Source organism: Lytechinus variegatus, chromosome 3 (genome assembly GCF_018143015.1).
Source record: "Lytechinus variegatus isolate NC3 chromosome 3, Lvar_3.0, whole genome shotgun sequence".
Taxonomy (NCBI): Eukaryota; Metazoa; Echinodermata; class Echinoidea; order Temnopleuroida; family Toxopneustidae; genus Lytechinus; species Lytechinus variegatus.
Window position 1 is genome coordinate 75,583,624 of NC_054742.1, and position 21,133 is coordinate 75,604,756.

General features: G+C 36.9%; 1 protein-coding gene across 1 annotated transcript in view; it reads left to right on the top strand.

The window, feature by feature from the left end:
* LOC121411936 (zinc finger protein GLI3-like) overlaps positions 1 to 13,844 on the top strand; it is a 128,102-nt gene extending 114,258 nt beyond the window's left edge. The window contains exon 14 of the mRNA XM_041604848.1: positions 9,161 to 13,844. Coding sequence (XP_041460782.1) covers positions 9,161 to 10,755 — 1,595 coding nt within the window. The 3' untranslated portion in view covers positions 10,756 to 13,844. The remainder of the gene's footprint in view (positions 1 to 9,160) is intronic.
* Positions 13,845 to 21,133: the final 7,289 nt, after the last annotated feature.

Here is a 21,133-nt window from a genome sequence, read left to right on the forward strand (position 1 = left end):
TGCTGTACATGGTTGGAACGTTGCTTGATATGTGATAGTAAAATTGGCCCTTAGAAGTCAAAATATAGTTTTTTAAATGAAGATAACACCCCCAAAATGGCGGTTGCTAAGGTAAATATGTTACCTAGCAACTGTTGCTATACAAAGAGAGATCAGGTTGGCACCCCCTGCTAAAAATGTTCAGCACTGTTTACTCTACCTGTCAGCCAAATTTCATGCTTGTACCATAATCTGAACAATTCTTGCTATTTTTTGCACCGATCATCCAGACTATTTTTTCGACTCGCCTTAGAACAAATGTGACCGAGGTATTTAGCATACTAGATCAACAAGAATGGAGTGCATGCTGGTGCGGATCCTGCCGGAGTAACACAATACAATCCAATCAGCGCCGTATTTATTTTGAACAATAGTTGGGCTCTCAAAAGTTTGTGGTCTATTTTGTGACCTCTACTAAAAGAAGTCAGTGGGTCTATACGGGGGTCTAAATTCTGCACATCAGAGGGTACAGTTATGTAGTGAATCCCGGGGGGATCATCCGCTCCGTGTGCCCCCCCCCCCCCCTTTGAGAGCCTTTATCAAATTTGTTAATGTGAATATGCCATTTTTATACAAGTGTGCCCTCTTTATTTGAAACTCACAACATGTATTTTAATGAGAACATGTCGTTCATACACAAATGAGGACCTTCACTTTAGCCTGGTAAACAGAGAGTTGGTAGGCAATAAATATAACTCAAATGTTTACATTAAGAGTAGACCTATAAAGAGGGAAGTTACATGGTTAAATAAAAAATGTGTTGATAAAATATCAGTCGAACGTTATGTTATAATCTGCTTCGCCAAATAGGTTTTATGTAATATTGCTCTTTATAAAGGCAAGCAATGAACTACATTAAATGTCGAAATGTTAAGAAATATAATGGAAACCATATCAAAATGCACATTACGAAAAGAAACAAAATCAAGGTTCTAGTATGGGGACAAAACGAGAACAAGAAAACTACCCATTTGATGCTCATTTTAATTCCCCGAAAGCCGGACGTTGAAAATGACATGGGCCAGCGCATTGCAAGCTGTATTTAACGGCTTACCCCATTGACAAGGTGGATTTAAATTACCCCATTCTTGATTGGGGAGATTAACGTATATTCTTGAACATAGAGGTGGTCTGATGGGTTGCGGATTTCAATAGAAAGATGACCTCTTGATTGGTAGGGGTATGTCAAGGGGAGATTATTACTTTGTCAGCGCGGGTGACTGTCTTGATACTTTGATGTTCCCCGATGTGCCTTCTATTCGAAAACCGTGTTTGCAACTAATCCCAATTATGAGACTATTTGGAATCAAAATGAAAGCCTAACTGCACCCTTTTCATAGATTTCGTTTGAAAATAAAATACTTACGTTTAAGGTAAAATTGGAATATGAGAAGGCGCTTCATAATATGTAAACCAAATAGTGTCACTTTTAAGCTTTATTCTTTTAAATCAAATGTAAAAATATATGTAAAATAATCTCACAAGCCTAATCTAAATAGTGCGAGCACGAAGCGCGCGCTAATTTTTAATTTTTTATTTCATGTATTTTGTCCTAAAATAGCATTCTGGCAATGCTTGTGATCCTAAACGAGATGAATGAATTTAGTACGCATTGATCGTTCTGATAAAAAAAGAATCTGTTAACGGCTACTTTTAATTATCTGTAAATGAAAACGTTACATATTTCAACAATCAAATAATGCGAGCGCGAAGCGTGAGCTGAAAATATTTACTTTTCTACCTGAAGAATAGAAGTTCTAAGCAATCTTTGTAATCATGAAAAAGGTAAATACATAACTAAGCAAGCGAAGCGAGCGCGAGGAAAATTTGAGATTTGTAGAATTGTGAGTGGATATGGATCACAGTTAAAAAGGAACATATATGATTCATTATTATTACTTTGAGTCTTGACATAGGGCCGGGATATTCTAAGAACAATATTCCATCATGTGAAAATTATGACTGTCTTCCTATTTCTCTTCTTATCAAATCGCGAGATGAAACTTTTTGATATTCCATTCTGAAAAAGGGACAATTTATCAATAAATTAATTCATTAATCTAATAAGCCTAATCAGAGCGCGAAATCTGTCAATATTATATATTTAAAGCACTTTTGTAATTATGAATAAGATGCCTGAGTTGATATATTTTTAACAATCAATGTGCGCGCAAATCGCCAGCCGAAAATTGTTGATAAACTGTCATAAAATGGAGATTTTAATTAGTTTGTAATATAATTAATATTGAAATTTTCATAACTCACCAATCAATATGCGAGCGTGCAGCGCTAGCTAATATGTTTTACAATCTGACATGAATAGGGATATTCTGATAACTAAAATGGAATACAGGAAAATAATAGGTACCTGACAAATCAAATTTTGTGAGAGTGCAGCGGGAGCAGAAAATATTGATATTCAGACAATAAAAAAATAAATTTTTACAGAACACTTAAGAAAAACTTTAAAATGAAAGTTCGATTTCCGAGTTGAAATATGTTATGTATATTGACTTCAAAATTTGATATTTTGAGTTCCATATGTGTAAATCACCTAAAAGGCAATGCGAGCGTGAAGCAGGAGCGAAAATTTTATATAATGACATGACATAATTTTTTTTATTGTTTTCCCCTCATCTTATTTATTCAATCGTTTTCCTCCTATGTTTTTTCTACACTCTTTTCCTCTTTTTGTCTTTCCCCGTTTTGTTTTTGCTCCGCAAATAGAGGGAGGAGGGAGGGGCGGGCCCCATGCCCCCCCCCCCTAGATCCAACTCTGGAACAATCTAACAGAAAGTATTAAACAAGCAGATTCAAGAGAGAAATTCAAGTCAATGTTAAAACTTTTTTTTTTTTGGGGGGGGGGGTTAAATAGCCTTTCCCTCCGCATGTGAAGCCCCCTATCGTTTACAGCCTACTGTGAATTGTGCAAATACTTTAAATTTTGATGAAATTCATTATCTCTTTCTATTTGTTCCGTAGCGTTTAGATACATATTTTGTGCTTCACTTGTAAGTGGTATACAAATAATGTAAATTACTATCATTTTTTTTTTTTTTAAACAAGTGCACACGTAGTTACCAAGAATGCATATAGCATTTCCATTTATTTGAAAGCAAGATAAAAGAGCAGTGCAGATTAAATGCCTTGTTCACGGGCATAGGTGCCGCGGCCGGGGATCGAACCCAGGACTTTCCAGGTATAGCCAGGCGCCTTAGACCACTCGGCCACGGCACTCTATCAATGGCGTGCGTTTCCCGATCTCCTTATCGAAATCAATATTAATGAGAGAGCACAATATTGTTCTCGCTCTAATGGAGGGGGAGGGGGTCAGTGTTCTATCAAGCAAAAGACGTAGGCCTACATGTGCATAAGTTCATATCATTGTTGTAATGATAAAGAACCTGATGAATTCTGTTTTGGTATATCGACGTTATTATAAAGTTAATGACAAATGACAATATGATTCAGGCGTACACCGCTTTAACTGATATAACATGCATCCAGAAATCGAAATATCTGATGAATTCAAAACGTACGTAGCAGGAATGGCATGCAGTTCGGATGTTACAGCACTCTAAATTAGAATAATCTCGTATTACACAAATGTCAATTTTGCTAAAATGCACACAAACTCATAACTTGATAGACTCTGGGGGATGATATCGTTGATATAAAAATCGCATCTACCTCGATATGCAATCTTTTTATGCATCGGACTTGACATCCCGCAAAATCTTTTCCATAATTAGATGACCATCCATTCTCTTTCTTTTTAATCTAAATATAATCTATGTCTTTCAGGATCATGATATGAAAACCCTTTTATAACAAACATGATAAATGAAAAACGCGTCTCAAGTTATACATGGTTCATTGCCGCAAATATACCAATCATCTTCGTTTGTTAATGTTTAATCATCAACATTATCCCTGATATTATTATTCGTATTATCATGTCCATTAATATCACTTCAAAGTTCTAATTACCACCATCATCATCACTTTTATCATCATCATTCATTCATTATCTATTTCCAATCGTTCTCCAGTATCAATTTTATAGTTTATATAATCCCAGGTGAGGTGAATGGGTACCCGGTAGGAAGAAATTCCTCGAATGCTCGAGCGCCCGATCAAGGTAGCCGTGCTAAAGCCGGGGTAATAATAGCAGGGCCCTCTGGGAGAACAGTTTTCGGAACTGAAGTGGCTACCCTGGGTAAATATGCCGCTATTATTATTATTATTATTATTATTAAAAAAATGAAAGATAATGGTAATGATTATGGTGATGTTGGTAATCATGAACATTAGATCCGTTTTGTGAGATAATTTATGCGATTTTACACGCTAATCGCTACTCAATTAAATAGCACAACAGAAGTCGGGGCGGTAGTTACTGCATACACATACTTTAATACACTACATTATTGCAAAAGATTCCCCATCGGGCGGGCCAACGGTCTTTTGAAGTAGGTTTATCTATTGAAATTACGACAATAATCACGGCAGCGGATATGGGGAATTCAAGACTGAGCTTCTAGCTCTCCCATTGTTTTCTGTGGCGAACCCGCTGAGCATGCTATTGTCAATGATTCTCTACTATACGGGTGACTGATCTTGCTTTTTCATGATCATAGGCCAGGGCAATGACTAAGAACAGTTCGATGAGTATCAATGCCAAGCAAGCCTGAAAGGTCAATAATGTTCAATTCTCTTGATGGAGAAGCTTATATCATGGCCCTATTTGCTTTTGCTTTTAGGCCAGTAAGTGTACTAACTAATATCAATAATAAATAATCACATTCCATCAATTTTAGAGCAATGACCTAATGCTAATATCACTCTACACATCTCCCTGCAGCTTACGGCCCCATAATTTTATCTTCACCCGTGAATTACCGAATTTTGAAGATTAAATTATTGAACATAATGGCATCCTAGTATTGTAATGATGTAATCACTGCAAGTGCAATATAAATAAAAACATTAATTTAATTCTACTCACATTGATTTTACTTTAGAACAAACTCACCCCCCTCTTCTACTTCTTCTGTTTCTCCGTCGTTATTCTTCTTTTCCACCTTATCATTCTTCTTGTTCTCATCCTTCACTCCCTTCTTCATCTACTCTTCTTACTCCTCCTTTTTTAAATCTTTTTTTCTTCTTCTTCATATCCTTTGTCGTCTTTCATTATTCTTTTTTCTCCACCTCATCCTTTCCTGCTGCTTCTTAAGTTCCTCCCCTTTTTCTACGTCTCCTCTCTTCTTGTTGTTCTTCTGCCCACCTGCCCTTCTTATACGTCTCCTACTGCTTTTCCTTCGTCCTTCTTTTTCTTCTTGCGTCTCCTTTTTTTCTCTATCTTCCTTTTCCTCTCCGTATCCTTCCTCATCTCTCATTATTAATCTCATCCCTTTTTACTGCTCCTCCATTCTACATGTACGTCTGCTTCTCCTTGGTAATTCTTCTCCTCCTCCCACCCCATCGATTTATGATGATAAAATTATAATGAAATAATAGAAATGTTAACGAAGATAATACTTATAATAGAGAAATGAAGATGATTGCGATAGTAACAGCGGTGATGACGATATCGATAACTATGGGAGGATATAGACCATGTACAGCACAACGTATCAGGCGCAATTTCAAATATGATTACATGACGATTTCGATACGAAATATTCATCATAAATCTAGACCTAGTACATTAATATACACTTATCTTTGTAGAATAATGAAATCGCCGCTCAATATCGATAATTCTGATGATCACTAAAACAGAAAAGCATACGTGGGACAGTGTATTATAACATTGCCTCGAAAAATACCTGACATTTGATGGAATTCTGTGCTTATATCGCTCATTTCTCAGCACTTTTACGACTTTCTTTCACAGGGCTATTTGGCAAATATTTTTCATTTATACAAACACTTCGTTGGTAAATTTCATTGGATTCTGATCGAACAAATTTTCAGATCGTTACCACAGTTGGTATTTATCTTCAATTCCGAACTTTAATACGTTAAACCAATTACATGAAGTTATACTTTAGTCTGTTATATGTTGTGTTTATGTTGTACTCTCATACCCCGAGAGGGGATCGATAGGGTGAATAAAATGTAAATCTAAACCAGGGGCGGATCCAGCCTCTATATAGGGGGGGGGTGTTTTTTTTCACCCATATTTTCCCCGATCGGCCGCCCAAGGTTGATATTTAATTATTTCTTTGAATTGGTTGTCCCAGTGGCGTAATGATTATTAAATTATTTAATAAGTCTTCGCATCATCTTATTCACTCGCCTTCCTCCTATGTTTGCCTCTTCTTTTTTTCTCCTCTCTTTTTTCTTTCTTTCCTTTTTTTTGCTCCGCCAATAGGGGGGGGGGGCCCTTTGTAAATGTAAATCCAACCAAGAATCGGATCTATACAACATAATGTCTAAAGGTCAGGGGAGGATCCATGACAGGGGAAAAAAGGTTCCGCTTTTAGGGGGGGGGGCACTCTTCTGTTGTGGCTGCATTTTGCATTACAAATTCTAATTGTGCCTCTCATAATGGAAGGGGGCAAGGACGGCTCCCCCCTAAATCCCCCAGTGATAGAAGGGTACAGGAAGTTTGAGGATGCTGATTCATTCATGGCATACAATTTTCGAAATAGACGACCACAATTTCGTAAATATCCAGTCCACGCGCATGAGTACTCTCATTCCGAAGACGCAAGTCATAAAATAATTTCACCCCCACCTGATCACGGTTTCTGCGAGGACACAACTCTGCTTTCTCATGAATATTGATTTCGATGCAGAGGCAGAAATCGGGAGAACCCCTCTCAAATTTCCGATTTTTTTCCACTCTTTCAACTGTATTTCCTCCATTTTTTTACCCTTCCTCTTATTCCATCCCAATATTATTTTCTTATTTCTCTCTGTTTCCCCTTCCTATTCTCTCCCTTTGACCTCTTAGTTTCTTTTTCCCTTTTTCCCAATCCCTTTTGGTCCCGTTTCTTTAAAACATGGAGATAAAGAAAATTAAGAGACAATATGTTATCCTGGGGAAATGGTTGCCCGTCAAAAATATGAAAAAACTATTTAAAACAGTTTCTAATAAATCTTTGTAAATCTTTTATCTTTCTATGCCTAATAGCGCTATGCTGTTCCGGTCATATTTATTTTATCATTCTATTTCCTTCTGTTTTTGTTTTTTTTTTTTTGGGGGGGGGGGCGTTCTCGACACCTGTTTGAGATGCGAGTAATAATTAATATTCCAAGTCGACGTGAATTCTACGAATGGCTTGGGCCTACGAAACGAAAATATGTGGAATCTTATTTTCCCACCTAAAACATGAATTGACTGTCTTCCAATTGCAAAAAAAGAGGTTTTCATGGTTATTGCAGCAAATTCGAAAGATCAGTAACGATTTTTGACACATGCGTGATTTTTTTTTTAAGCTACCGTGGCTTTATGAATGCACCCGATAGATGCGAACCACAGTTCAGAACAGTGACCCGAACTCTCGATCCGACAGTCAATATGAACATGATGAAGGCACACATTTGTTTTGGTCGTAGAGGGAGCTATTTAGAATAGATTCTTCGGCCTTTCGACAGAAATTAAGACTTGCAGGAAAGACGAACAAAAGAACGGTGGCATTAAAGGGCCTTTGATGGCGGCCGTTCCTTTGAAGACAAGGGAACGTTGGGCGGGAAAGCCGAAGCGAAAACCCGGATGCGGGAAGAACGATGAAGAACGGTGCATGGACTTTTGACAAGCTACCTTAACCTCTTCGAAAAACATCTCAAAACAAACTTATATAACCATAAACCTTAACTTGTCTTATGCAATTAAGAGCACTTTGTATCCTCTGGAAAAACGAGCTATATAAATCCAATTATTATTATTAACTAGTATATGGACCTAGTTCATGAAACTTGGCCATAAGAGTAATCAAATATCACTGAACATCCTGTGGGAGTTTCAGGTCACATGATTAAGGTCAAAGTTTATGTAAGGTTAATTAACTTTAATTTTAACTTTAGCCATATTGGTGGTATTTGTTGAATGACCATCATAACTCTTTAAAGTGTATTGGTCTAGTTTTTTAAAGTTGGACATAAGAGTAATCAAGTATCACTAACATCCTGTGCAAGTCTCAGGTCACATGACAGAGATCATAGGTCATTTAAGCAAGAGTTGAGTGAGCTTGTGTTGTATTTTGGTTATAGTGCGACTTAAGCTGGCTCTATTCATTTTAACCCCTCCTCCAAAGTCCCATTTCACGCCAGCTTATTTTTTCTTTCCCGTTTGCTTTCCATAAGATACCATGTACACTAGCACAAGAGAGACAGCACAAAGCCGTAAAAACAACTGGAAAAATGCAAATTTCTTTGTTTCTTGAACCTTCCTGTAATCCTGTTTCAAAAATTCATGCTAAGACATCGAATGCTAGTCAAATTCTGAAAGTGATTATGAGGTTGTGATGCAAGAAATGTGAATGTTTCTTCCTCATATGCCGGGAAGGGCACATATCATAATTTGATGAGATGTACTGGTACCATATCGTAGTTTGCAATGTACAAGAACAGCAGTGCTGTGTGTGTGTACACTGTGAGGTGAGTGAGTGTGTAAGTGGCCAATATTGGCGGGACCTTTCTTTCTTGCTAACATTTGTAGATGAATTGATCAAGAACAGCAGATTCCGCATACCGGTAATCTCTTTTGATACTTTGAAACCTTTAACTTAGTTTTTGTTTCTTCGTACCTGAAATATGCATGTAAATGTGAGAAGGATTTTTTTTTTAGTCCGAAGTTGGGGGTGCGGTTAATCCATGGGTGCGGTTTATAGTCCGTTACTTACGGTTATCAAGTATCACTGAACATCTCATGCGAGTTTCAGGTCACACGACATGAAACTTGTACAGTTTGATTTTTGTGAGTCTCAAACTTTTGCAGTTGCTTGTGGTACATGTATATATTGCACGACTACATTGGGTAATGATCAGCGGTTAGATATTTTCACTCTGGCACTTTATATCACATTTTAACTAGTAACTATTTTAACTAATTTTAACTGCCCCCAAATTTGAACTTTTTAAAAGAGATTTCATTTGTCCTCTTTTACAGATGGTATCGATTATAAGCCAAAGGGCCGTATGGTTGAGAAGCTGATCTCTGAGGAGCGTTGTGATAGTTCACAGTCTATGGCTGGAAGTTTGGACAACCTTGGAAACAGAAGAGGCAGTGACCATAGCACCGTCAGTTCATACTTCAGTGGTAGGTCATCTGAAGCATCCCCATTCTTCATGGGCAGTCAGTTCTCAAGTAGGAGGTCAAGTCAGACCAGTTCATATATGTCTTCTATGTCATCCAGAAGAACGTCGGGAGCATCACAATGGTCTGGTCGTATGGGTATGAACTCTCCCTATGACCCTATCTCTGTTGGGTCATCAAGGAGATCTAGTGAAGCGAGTAGTTTGAACGGTCCTACAGGACTCCCTGGTTTGACTCTGGCGCAGCAACGTTCCCTCCAAGCAAGATATGAACAAACTATCATGCAGCAGAATAGTGGGGACGAAAGGTTTGGAATGAGTCCTTCACCTATGCCTCCTCCTGGTTATAGGAGATTGAGTGGTGTAGCCAGTATGCCTCCACATCCCCCAAGGACTCCCCTTCCAAATGAGATTCCAGGAAATGAAATACGAAGAGGTAGTGAGCCCATAAGCTCCAACCAAATTAACAGACACTACAGTGCGTTCAATAACAAGCAACCACTTCCGCTGCCTGAAAACATGAAGAGTTTCAGACCATCGTTCCATAATATTCACCATCCACCAACAATCCACGAACAAGATGGAGGTTCTGGAAGAGAGCTGTGGCAGAATATTCCGCAGAACCACTATGAGCATGGAACTATTCCTGAAGAGAATATGGATACTGGTGGAGGACCAGAAGAGTTAATGTATCCTGATGAAATGGTTCAGTTCCTGGATGATCAGTGTAAGCAGGAGATGCAATGGAGTGGTCAGAGACAGATTACTGCTGGAGTAAGTGGTGGTTTCAATCAACCTCATGATCATCTAGGTCATAACCAGATGCAAGGTAGCTACAACATACAACCAAATGCCCAAGTGAATAATGGAAGTATGCAGCTTGCAGGCAATCAACAACAGCACCAGCACCCCCAGCAGCAGCAAGCTTACAACTCACAACACCCAGGATTTCCTCAGCCTATGAAACAGGAGAACAGTCACATGCGTGGCAATCAACAACAGCAACATGTTAATTGCAGCATGCAACAGCCTTCTTCTATGGAAATGTCTCCAGGTTGCAACCAAGTTACCAGTACAGTGGATGCTACAAGTGTTCCTTACAACCGGCAGCAATGTCGACCACCACCCCAGCAACAGCCCCAGCAGTTGCCACAGCCACCAAGACAGACCTCACATGGCCCAATCGAAACTTTGGATTGTGAAAATGACCATGTCGCCAACATGCTTGCAGCACTCAACTCTGATGCTTTGGATCATGTTCAGCAAATAGTTCCAGAAACAATGGAAGGTGATACTGAAGACAAGGTGCCATACAACTCACAGGGTGCCTCTGCAGGGTATCCTCAACAGGGTAATATCAATCCTAGCATTGCAAACATGGCTGTTACTGACATGTCTTCCATGCTAACATCCCTGGCTGAAGAGAACAGATTCCTCTCCATCATGTAAATCTCAGGGTTACACTATGTTGGCTAAAGATATACACACTTTCTTTCTTTTTAAGCCCAAAGAATTTTGAAATGCTGCTTTAATGACCTTCGTATTCTTGTTGAAAATGCATGCACATAAGGTGACTGATAAAACCATAGGTTGCTACGAAGGTTCTACTTTTATGTTCCTTTGTGTTTTGGTCAAGACTGTTACATAAATTTTTATTGATCAGTTTGAAGCGCATTATTATAGGATTCCTATAGGTTCTGTTGTATATACCTTACAAGATTGTTGCTATGTGTGATGCCTGTAAAATTTGTATTTTTGTCCATCCATAAAGGGTTGATATGTACCTTTTTAAAAGCTATTCCCAGTTTGACCATAAGTGTAAAACTGACAATATAATACATCATTTAAATTCATAATGAATAATATGTTTTGTTTACAATTTGCCAAACCTTTGATGGTTTTCTTGCTGATAGTTGTGTAAGTCATTTATGTAAATTGCTTAATAACGTCCTAAATTTTTGTAGTGCTATATTTCGTAATTTATATTAAGTGTGCTGGCTGAAATGATTAAGTAGCCATTTAGGTGTGTGAAAAGTTATTGCAATGGCTTTCCCAATTCGAGATATTATATTCATCAGTATTCAAAGCCTTAGAATTTGTGTGCCTTTGAATTCTACAATGTGTGCTTCAATTGGATTTTTTATTGGATGGAAAAGTTTTGATACGATAGAGTTTAGATTGATAGTTTGAGTTTTATGGCAGCATTATTATGAAATTTCTGTGCTTCAATTTTGAAGAAAATAAAATTGATTAATTTTTACTTTGGCAATATAATAGTTAGAATATTCAGAATGCATTTCATATCCAAAATGATCATGTGGGACACTCATTCCTGAGATAAAATCAGAACATTGAGAAGATTAAATTTTTCAAATTATACTTGGTAACTGTTTTAATTATATTAAAGGAATATTACATACACTATGTAACTGAATTCGTTTTTATGGCATACATGTATGTACCTTTGGTGTTGATTTGAAAAGTTTTTTGTTTTAAGTTTCATACCATTAAAATCTCATGAATATGTGTGCTCTTAGCAGTAAAACCTATGTACATGTATCTTGGCAATGTGTGCTGATGTGTAACATGCTATGACAATGTTAAGTGAACAAAATGTAACACTATTGGTAAAAATAATAGTGAATGATAATGCCATGCAATACCATATTTTTCGGTGTATAAACCGCGCCTTTTTTCCCGCTTTATAATCTTGAAATATTGGGTGCGGTTTATTCACGGAAACAAGAAAATTTCGTTGGAAAATTGACTATGCTTTGTCGGTAGTATTACCTTCATGTGAACCAACAATAATATAGAATATTTAATGTATAATCATTTGTTGGTTACTAAAAATAGGGAGTATATTTTGCGAAGTTTTCTTTGAAAATCTTCTTCGTAAAGATCGGTTTATGTTATTTATTTAACTACTATCAATTTAAAAATGTTTTCCAAAAAACAACCTGATTGTTTTGTGATGAAAACTTTTTTTTTTCAAATAAAATTGCATGGGAAATGCTCTTCAATAGACATGTTATCGTAATCGATTGTAATTGTAATCGGTTATTAAAAAGGCAATAAATAATGTCCTTTATTCTTTATTTCTCTAGTTTTTCTCTCAAAATAAAAAAAAAACTAACCCTTTTTAGACCATAATTTTGATATTAAAAAATGCCATTGGTCACCTTTTGCTTAAAAAAACCCTGTTTTTTTGTAATGAAAACTTATTTTTTTACACCTAAAAAGTGCATTGAAAATGCTTTACAATAGGCGTGTAATTGTAATCGGTTTGAAAATAGGCAATAAAAAATGTCCTCTATTCTTCCATTTTTTTCTCCCTCACTTTATCTCAACATTTTTTGTTTTCTTTTTCCGTTTTTAGACTATAAGTTTGATATACAATACTGCCATTTCATGGCCTTTTTTTTTTCTTTATTCTACAAAATAAAGTTCAAGAATGTAGTAACCATTTTGTAAAATACAAAAATTAGTAATATATCTTTTGGTCTGTCAAGGAATTATAAGTTTAGTTTGCTCATCCAAATAATACCAAACTCGGTTTGCCAATTTTTTTCTCTTTTTAGAGCCTCCCGACTTTGAGGTGCGGGAAATACACGGCCGCGGTTTATATTCCGAAAAATACGGTATTTATGTTGCACTAATACAGTATTAATTCCCTCACCCTTAGTTGGCTACCCTCAAGTTATATACACAAAATAGTATTTTTATGCCCTGCAGAGCCCCCGCCGATGCAGCCCGGAGCGGGCTCTTGTGAAATATTCAACAGATTTAAACGAATTTGGGTTTGTAGGTATATGACACCAAAATGCAGGCTAAATTCAAATTCGGAGTCCGCAGGTCAAAGATGAAAGGTCACAGCCCATTATATTTGTGAGTTGGTTTCTGCATATTAACTTATGACATATTCAACAGATTGTTGGAAAATTTGGTGTGTAGGTTAATGACACCAAAATACCGGCTAAGTTTGAATTCGGAGTCTGCAGGTCAAAGGTCTCAGCTCATTATATAGGCAAGTTGGTTTCTGCATGATAACTTTGGAAATATTCATGTGATATTAAAAATGTTTGGTGTCTTGGTGGATGAGACCAAAATACAGTTGGGTCACATCTTCTGTCAGAGATTATTGAAAAGGGTGAGTCATTAGGTCAAAGATTTTTGACCAAAGTAATTTGTTCATTATATATATATATATATATATGCATATTGGTTTCTGCACGATATTATGTTCAATTACATTGAATGAATTTTTGATTGCGTTAAGCAGGGGCATCTGTGTGCTTTGGACACACCAAATTTCTAGTCTTAAACTGTGAGACCTATGTCACAAAACTGAAATGTTGGATAAGTGATATGTCTTGCATGGGTCATTTCCTGCTAGCTTCAATCTTTCCCTTAACTTTAATACAGAATAATTTCTGTGCAAATTCAGTGTGGTTGAGTTTTTCTTCTTGTCTCGCCTGCATAGCAAAGCGAGACTATAGGCGCCGCTTTTCCGACAGCCGTGACTTCAACATTGAAATCTTAACCAAGGTTAAGTATTTGAAATGTCTTAACATAGAAAGTATATGGACCTAGTTCATGAAACTTGAACATAAGAGTAATCAAGTATTACTGAAAATGCGGCCTGAGTTTTAGGTCGCATGACCAAGGTTAAAGGTCATTTAGGGTCAACAAACTTTGGTTACGCTGGGAGTAGTCGCGGAATTGTCATAACTTTAAAAGTTATGTAGTTCATGAAACTTGGACATAGGAATAATGATGTATTACTGAAGATCCTGCCCAAGTCTCAGGTCATGTGACCAAGATCAAAGGTCATTTAGGGTCAACAAGCTTCTGCCATGTTGGGGGTATTTGTTGAATTGTCATCATAACTTCGAAAATTCATGGATCTATTTCATGAATCATAAGCATAAGGGTAATAATGATAATAATTGGCATTTATATAGGGCTTTATCAATCTACGACTGTTCAAAGCGCTTCACAATTATTATTACCCGGTCACTGGATTCATAGCACTTCAAGCAGCCTGTGTTGCGCACACTTGCTAAACCAACCACAATGATGGGTGTTTCCTACCGTTACCCAATTAGCACCTGGGTTAGAGTGGCAATGTGTGGATTGACACCTTGCCAAAGGGTGCTAGGCCATGGTGGGATTCGAACACATGACCCTCTGATTACGAGGCGAGAGTCAGACCGTGAGTAATCAAGTGTCAATGATTGTTTTGCACAAGTCTAAAGTCACGTGATCATGGTTCTAGATCATTTTCAATCAATGAACAATAACATTATCATAGAATGTATTTTGATGAATAAATATTCCAAAGTTGTTTTCAAAGTCAGCACTCCTGCTACACTGAATTGTGTAATGCAGGCTTGACTGCCAGAGGCGTTCCACTTGATTAAGTAATTTTTCTGAATAACTAATGTAAGCATTTCCCTCGGAAATGGTAAATTCTTTAAATGTATTCAGATAATAGGTATTCATTATTTCCCAATGAAATCGTACTTTTTATCAATTTGCTGAAGAAAAGATATGTATATTCTGTGAGAGTTTAGACATGCATGATTTGAACTATTGTGAATTTGGAAGTTGTGAATTTTATACAGTTTGCCAAACTTTAACAAGTTTTTTTGTAGCAGGATTCAACTATGCAAGTAAGATATCCAAGTGACATTTTAAATGCCGAAATATGGAATATCTATGTGTGTGCTTTTGTCCATTCTGCAATGAGACTTGAATTTATTCATATAGTTATAAATACTGCATTTAAAGGTGCTATTTTTTACTAGCATAATGCCTTATAATTGTGTGCCTTTTAAGAATAAAGTTTGTACATTACTTTGTAATTGCTGATATTTTTCATGAGCATTTTAAATCATAGATGTATTGCAAATTCAATTTTGAAATTCAGCCTTATGTGTGATGTATGATTGACTTTGGTTGTGGCCTGAACCAATGTAGAGATAAAGTCATATCATGCAACAAAGCAAATTTATAGGTGTAAGAATTTTTATTGATGTTTTTAACAATATATACATGTATATATATCATGTGAAATTTAAAAAGAATTAATTAATATTTTGAATGTAGCCTAATTTCATTAATCTGGGGATTTAGATTTGGGAGTAAAAATGAGCTTTAGAACACTCTTAAGGTCTTACTCCAATAATTTTGTCTTTATTCTTCTGCATCTTGACTTGACTTAACGATTGTAAACTTTACTTACTATCAGTCAATTGCTGAAAGAGATTTTATACCTCGCATCACTCGCACAAACACTTGCACTAGTTCATACGAGCGATTGCATTGCCTCACTTTGACTCTCACAACGATGCAGTTGGTCGCATTGGCGGCGGAAGCCAAAAGTTTTGGGGGGGACCACCACAATTTTTTGACAAGCAAAAAGAAATTGAGGTGGGACACAGGCAAAAAAATTGACAAGCAAAAAAAAAAGGTCATCAGCTAAAAATGGGGGGAATAGCCCCCCAAACTCAAATTTAGGGGGGGACACGTCCCCCCGCTTCCGCCGCCTATGGTTGGTCGTCCCCACTATTAATATTAGTGCAAAACCACTCACAATCGCTCTTGCAACACTTGAAAGCCTTTATGCACTCTTATGAGATAGATAGCGATCGATGACTGTTGCAGCTTGTCGTGCAACCAAAAGGTCACAGATGTTCACAAACCAATTTTTAAAGGGGCTTAAAGTCAGGCAGCATATATGTCCTGATTTGACTGCTACTGTGACAAATATGTGATTTTTTTTTTTTTTTCACTTCCATGTGTCCAGTGACATCACAATGAACAACTGTGAAATTTCTTATAGTCATCTTGACCATCTGAGGTCAATCTTGAACCAAATCGGGTCAATTGGGGTCACAGTTTGAAAATGCCCTGATTTTATTGAGTGACATGTCAAATTGTTCAGTGTAACAAGAAAAAACAAAGACATTTACAGCATCATGTATCCTCGACCTCCCATGAAGAAGTTATTACCCAAAATGTCAATGAACTTTCATGAAAAGGCAAAGTACACTTAGGTGCTATGAAATCTAATTTTTAATGGAATTTTTTTAGGGTGACTTTATTTTGAATAGTGCTATTCAAGAAATATTTATTCAGTACATAAAAGAGGATCAATAGGTCATTGCATCCCAGTTGAGCTCATTTCTGAACAAAATACATTCATAGAGTTAAAGGCATAGTCGGCCCACCTCCATTGAAGGTATGCCTGGGTATGCCTTGGAACAGTTTGACAAGCTTACCGGTTACTCTTAGCAAATATTCCTGCATAAATTAAAAGTTTGCCATCTTCATGGTGTTATGAGTGTGTGCTTCCATCTTTCAGATTTGTAAAGTAAGGCATGATATTGTGTTAACAGAATTAATGCAACAGTGCCCCAAGAAATGATGTCTCACTTTATATTTGGATATCCTCAAAATTAAAAAAATTGGTATGGTAAGTTGGTATCTTTCCAATGTATGACTGCTACCAGTGACAAAGACGCAACAAAGGCAGGCTCATTTCAGTTGGCCATCATACTGATGTGGTATATAAACATTATTTTGGGGGGCCAAGAAGGATTTCACATTTGATTTCTTTGCTGTCATCAACACACAAAAAAATAATAATAGCACTTACGTATATTGCGCTTAACACTTTATCAGAAGTCTACAAATGCTCTCCAGTAATGCAGTATTATTAGCCGGACTTTAAAAGGTCAACAAACTTTTATTAGAAGGGAAAATGCACTAAAGTGTATTGGAAGCACATTTTTTTGTGGGATTTTAAAGGGTGAATTTTTATTTTGACAAGTTTTATTTAAGAATTCCTTATCTAGTACATGAAAGGAGGTCATTGCATCCCAACTAAGCTCATCCCAACAAAAGGCATTCACATACATGTAGTTAGATGTCAGGTAGGCCTTCATCCTGTGTGGTATTGTATAATACAATATCTAGATTTATCGAGCACTTTTTCCAGAGCATACAACGTGCAACTAAAGTTAATGCCAGTTATCAATGCAGATACTGAGGGGTTTTTTCTTTTGCCTTTTGTGATTTCTTCCAAGTTGCTTGGATGTTGCACTATAGAATAATCATTGAAGTAAAAATAAGTAGGTGGAGTATTGTTGAATTCTTAGGATTCTCTGATCCTATACTTCACTTCTGGCATGCTTTTGGTTATTTTAACTATAAAAAGTTATCTCTTGTTTCAACATGTTTATCCTTGGCTTTGGATATCAGTCCAACATCGTAATGATTAAGATGCGATTATTTTGCTAGTGCCAGAATCTTGGATATTACAAGGACTTGCCCTGAAGATTTTTGACAGAGAGTCAAATTTAGGGGATTAATAAACCCACCATTGATTGCTACTGCATCTCACAAGTACGTTGATGCAACCAGATGGCTCAAGCTATAGATTTGACAAAACTAGCAGAAAACCAAATTTCTGACTCTTATTGTCTCGCCCACCAGAGGTGAAGGCGAGACTTAGGGATCCAAATGTCGTCCGTCCATCGTCCGTCCGTCGTCTCGTCCATCTGTCACAAACCTAATGACACATAACTCCACAACCGTAAGTCGCTTTTCAACCAAATTTGGATGGTTGATGGACTTGGGAGACCTGCATATTATGCTTCAGTCGGAGGTCACATGATAAGGTCAAAGGTCATTTTTAGATCAACGTTAAAGTTTACATGCAAGACTCTCTTATGACACCTAACTCCGCAACCGTAAGTGACTTTTCAACCAAACTTGGATGGTAGATGGACTTGGGGGACCTGCATCTTATGCCGCAGTCGGAGGTCTTATGGTAAGGTCAAAGGTCATTTTCAGGTCAATGGTAAAGTTTACATGCAAGACTCTCTTATGACACCTAACTCCGCAACCGTAAGTGACTTTTCAACCATACTTGGATGGTAGATGGACTTGGGGGACCTGCATGTTATGCTGCAGTCGGAGGTCACATGGTAAGGTCAAAGGTAATTTTCAGGTCAATGTTAAAGTTTACATGCAAGACTCCCTTATGACACCTAACTTCCCAACCATAAGTCACTTTTCAACCAAACTTGGATGGTAGATGTACTTATGCAACCTGCATGTTATGCTGCAGTCGGAGGTCACATGGTAAGGTCAAAAGGTCATTTTCAGGACAACATGAAAGTTTGCGTGCAAGGCTCTAATGACAAGTGTTATCTTCCCAATCATTTCACAACAAAGTTTTGATACAATTCTGTTGCGTGCCCTCGCGAATCATGATATTTCTGGTCATTTTCACAAGTGGCCGAGATACAATATCGCTCTTGCCTTGTTTCGATATTGACGACCGCCATTCTGAGTCTGAATCTGCATAGCCTACCCCTATAGCATTTTAATGAGTGGTTTTCATCAAATTCATTGTGACTCAGCAGTTTATAAAGATCACTGTAAGATAATTTTAACCCCAGTTATAACTTTTAATTATGACCCGTGCATCTGTATGGTTTTTGTCTCGCCCACCAGAGGCGAAGGCGAGACTTAGAGATCCAAATGGCACCCGTCCGTCACAAACATGACACATAACTCTGCAATCGTAAGTCACTATTAAACCAAACTTGGGTTGTAGGTGTACCTAAGTACCTTAAGATATCTGCATATTATTGTGTTTGGAGGTTGAATGGAGAGGTCAAAGTTCATTTGAGGTCGACATTAAGTTTACATGTATGACTCTTTTGACAAATGTTATTCCATCCCAGATATTTTACAATGAGGTTTTGATACAATTCTATTGCGTGACCTCGCAAATCACAATATTTTTGGTTATTTTCATAAGTGGGCGAGACACAAAATTGCTTATGCCTTGTCTGAAGTCAAAATAAAATTTACCCCCTTATTCATCAATTTGCAAATTGGAAACATTCAAGTACATGCACACATAATTATGCAAAATATAATTGTAAATGCTTATATTTTTGTCTCTCATGAATGATGTACAGGAGAGACCTAGGGGTCACTTTTCCTGTTGGCCTATTACAAAAATACAAAAATGTTTTTGTTCAACTTGCTCTCATTTTTTTTCTTTATTTTTGCATCATTTATGTTCATACTGGGTACATATGACCTGGGGTAATACCACATCTGAACCTTCAAGAATGATGGGGTTGAAGGTCATTTAGGGGTCAAAAGGTCAATGATATGAGGTCATATCCATCCTTTTGTTTGTGTGTGTGCAAGTTGTTCTCATTTCTTGATTTCTGCATAAATTTTGATCACACTTGGTAAATGTCATTGTATGTTTTCAAGAATGATGGGGTCAAAGGTCATCTAAGGATAAAAAAATCATTAAATTTTTCTATTGATCGTGAAATCAGGTGAGCTCACTTTACCCCTAAATGGCCTTGCCTTGATATAGGGGGTTTACATCTACTGGATAAGGACCTCTTTAATAATTAAAATACTCATTTTAAAGAAAAATAGACAAGATGAAAAAAAAAGAAACATGAAAAAAATTTGTGTCGAAAGTTTGTTGACCTTTCCACTTAACAAGAGCTCAAGGCTATATGTATTGTGTACAATTTCATGATCAGTATAACAGGCAATATGACATGTCACTTAAAAGCAATCAGGGCAGTTTCAAATTTGACCTGATTTTGACCCCTCAAATGGTCAAGATGACCATTAGAAATTTCACACAAAAGTTGAAATTTCTTTCTTGTGATGTCATTGAGCATGATAAAGTAAAAAATCTAAGTTGGCAAATGTGTTGAATTAAATCACAAATGCTGCCTGACTTATTTTGGCCAAATCTTGTAAATATAGATTGAAGTGTGTTAGTTTAGAGCATCAAATGTTTGTCATTATTTCTGTTTTCATATACTCAGTAATTCTTTTTATTTTCTTTATATGTCTATGATTGTAAATATTATGTATGATGTATCTCAATGAACTATGTATGCTTGCATGCCGCGAGTTTACATAATAAACAGGCTGAACAGAGAATGTTATGTTTACAAGTCTTCCTTGAATATAGTTTTGTATCCTGTGGTCCCTTCCAAATAATTGTGTTATCCTGTAGTTTAGGTTTGTATTGTGAGAAGGGTTCTAGGACAATTACCACCCCCCTGGACAACTACCCCCCCCCCCCAGGACAATAACCCCTTGAGGACAATTACCCCCGGACAATTACAAGGTGTTCTTGTGTGTATTATTTTAGGGTGAAAGCAGTTAAATGTTACAGAAGGAAATCACTTTCCAAAATCACTAAAGTTTATTGACATAATCAAATACAGTGTATAATCATGATACTGCTACATTTACAAGGTGCATTTTGTGGACGGTTTGTGAGAATTTATAAAGAAGTAGGCCAATACATATACTAAACAATAGGAATTTGGCAAATAAAATACTGCGACCGTGCAGTGTGAGCTGAAAATTTTTTTGTAAATGAAAAAATAATGGAAGCTCGATATTCATTATTGTGTACATTGACTTCAAAGCTTGATATTTTAAGCTCCATATATTGATTAAGATATGAATCTCGTCAAACAGGAAATGCGAGCACGAAGCATGAGCGAACATTTTATAAAGAAAGTTTTCCCCTTACTTTATTTTATTCACTCATCTTCCTCTTATTTTCCTCTTTTTTCTACTATCTGTCTCATTTTTGTCTCACCTGCATAGCAGAGTGAGAGTATCGGCGCCGCTTTTCCGACGGCGGCGGCATCAACATCAAATCTTAATCGAAGGTTAAGTATTGGAAATGGCAGCATAACTTAGAAAGTATATGGACCTAGTTCATGAAACTTGGACATACGGTCAATCA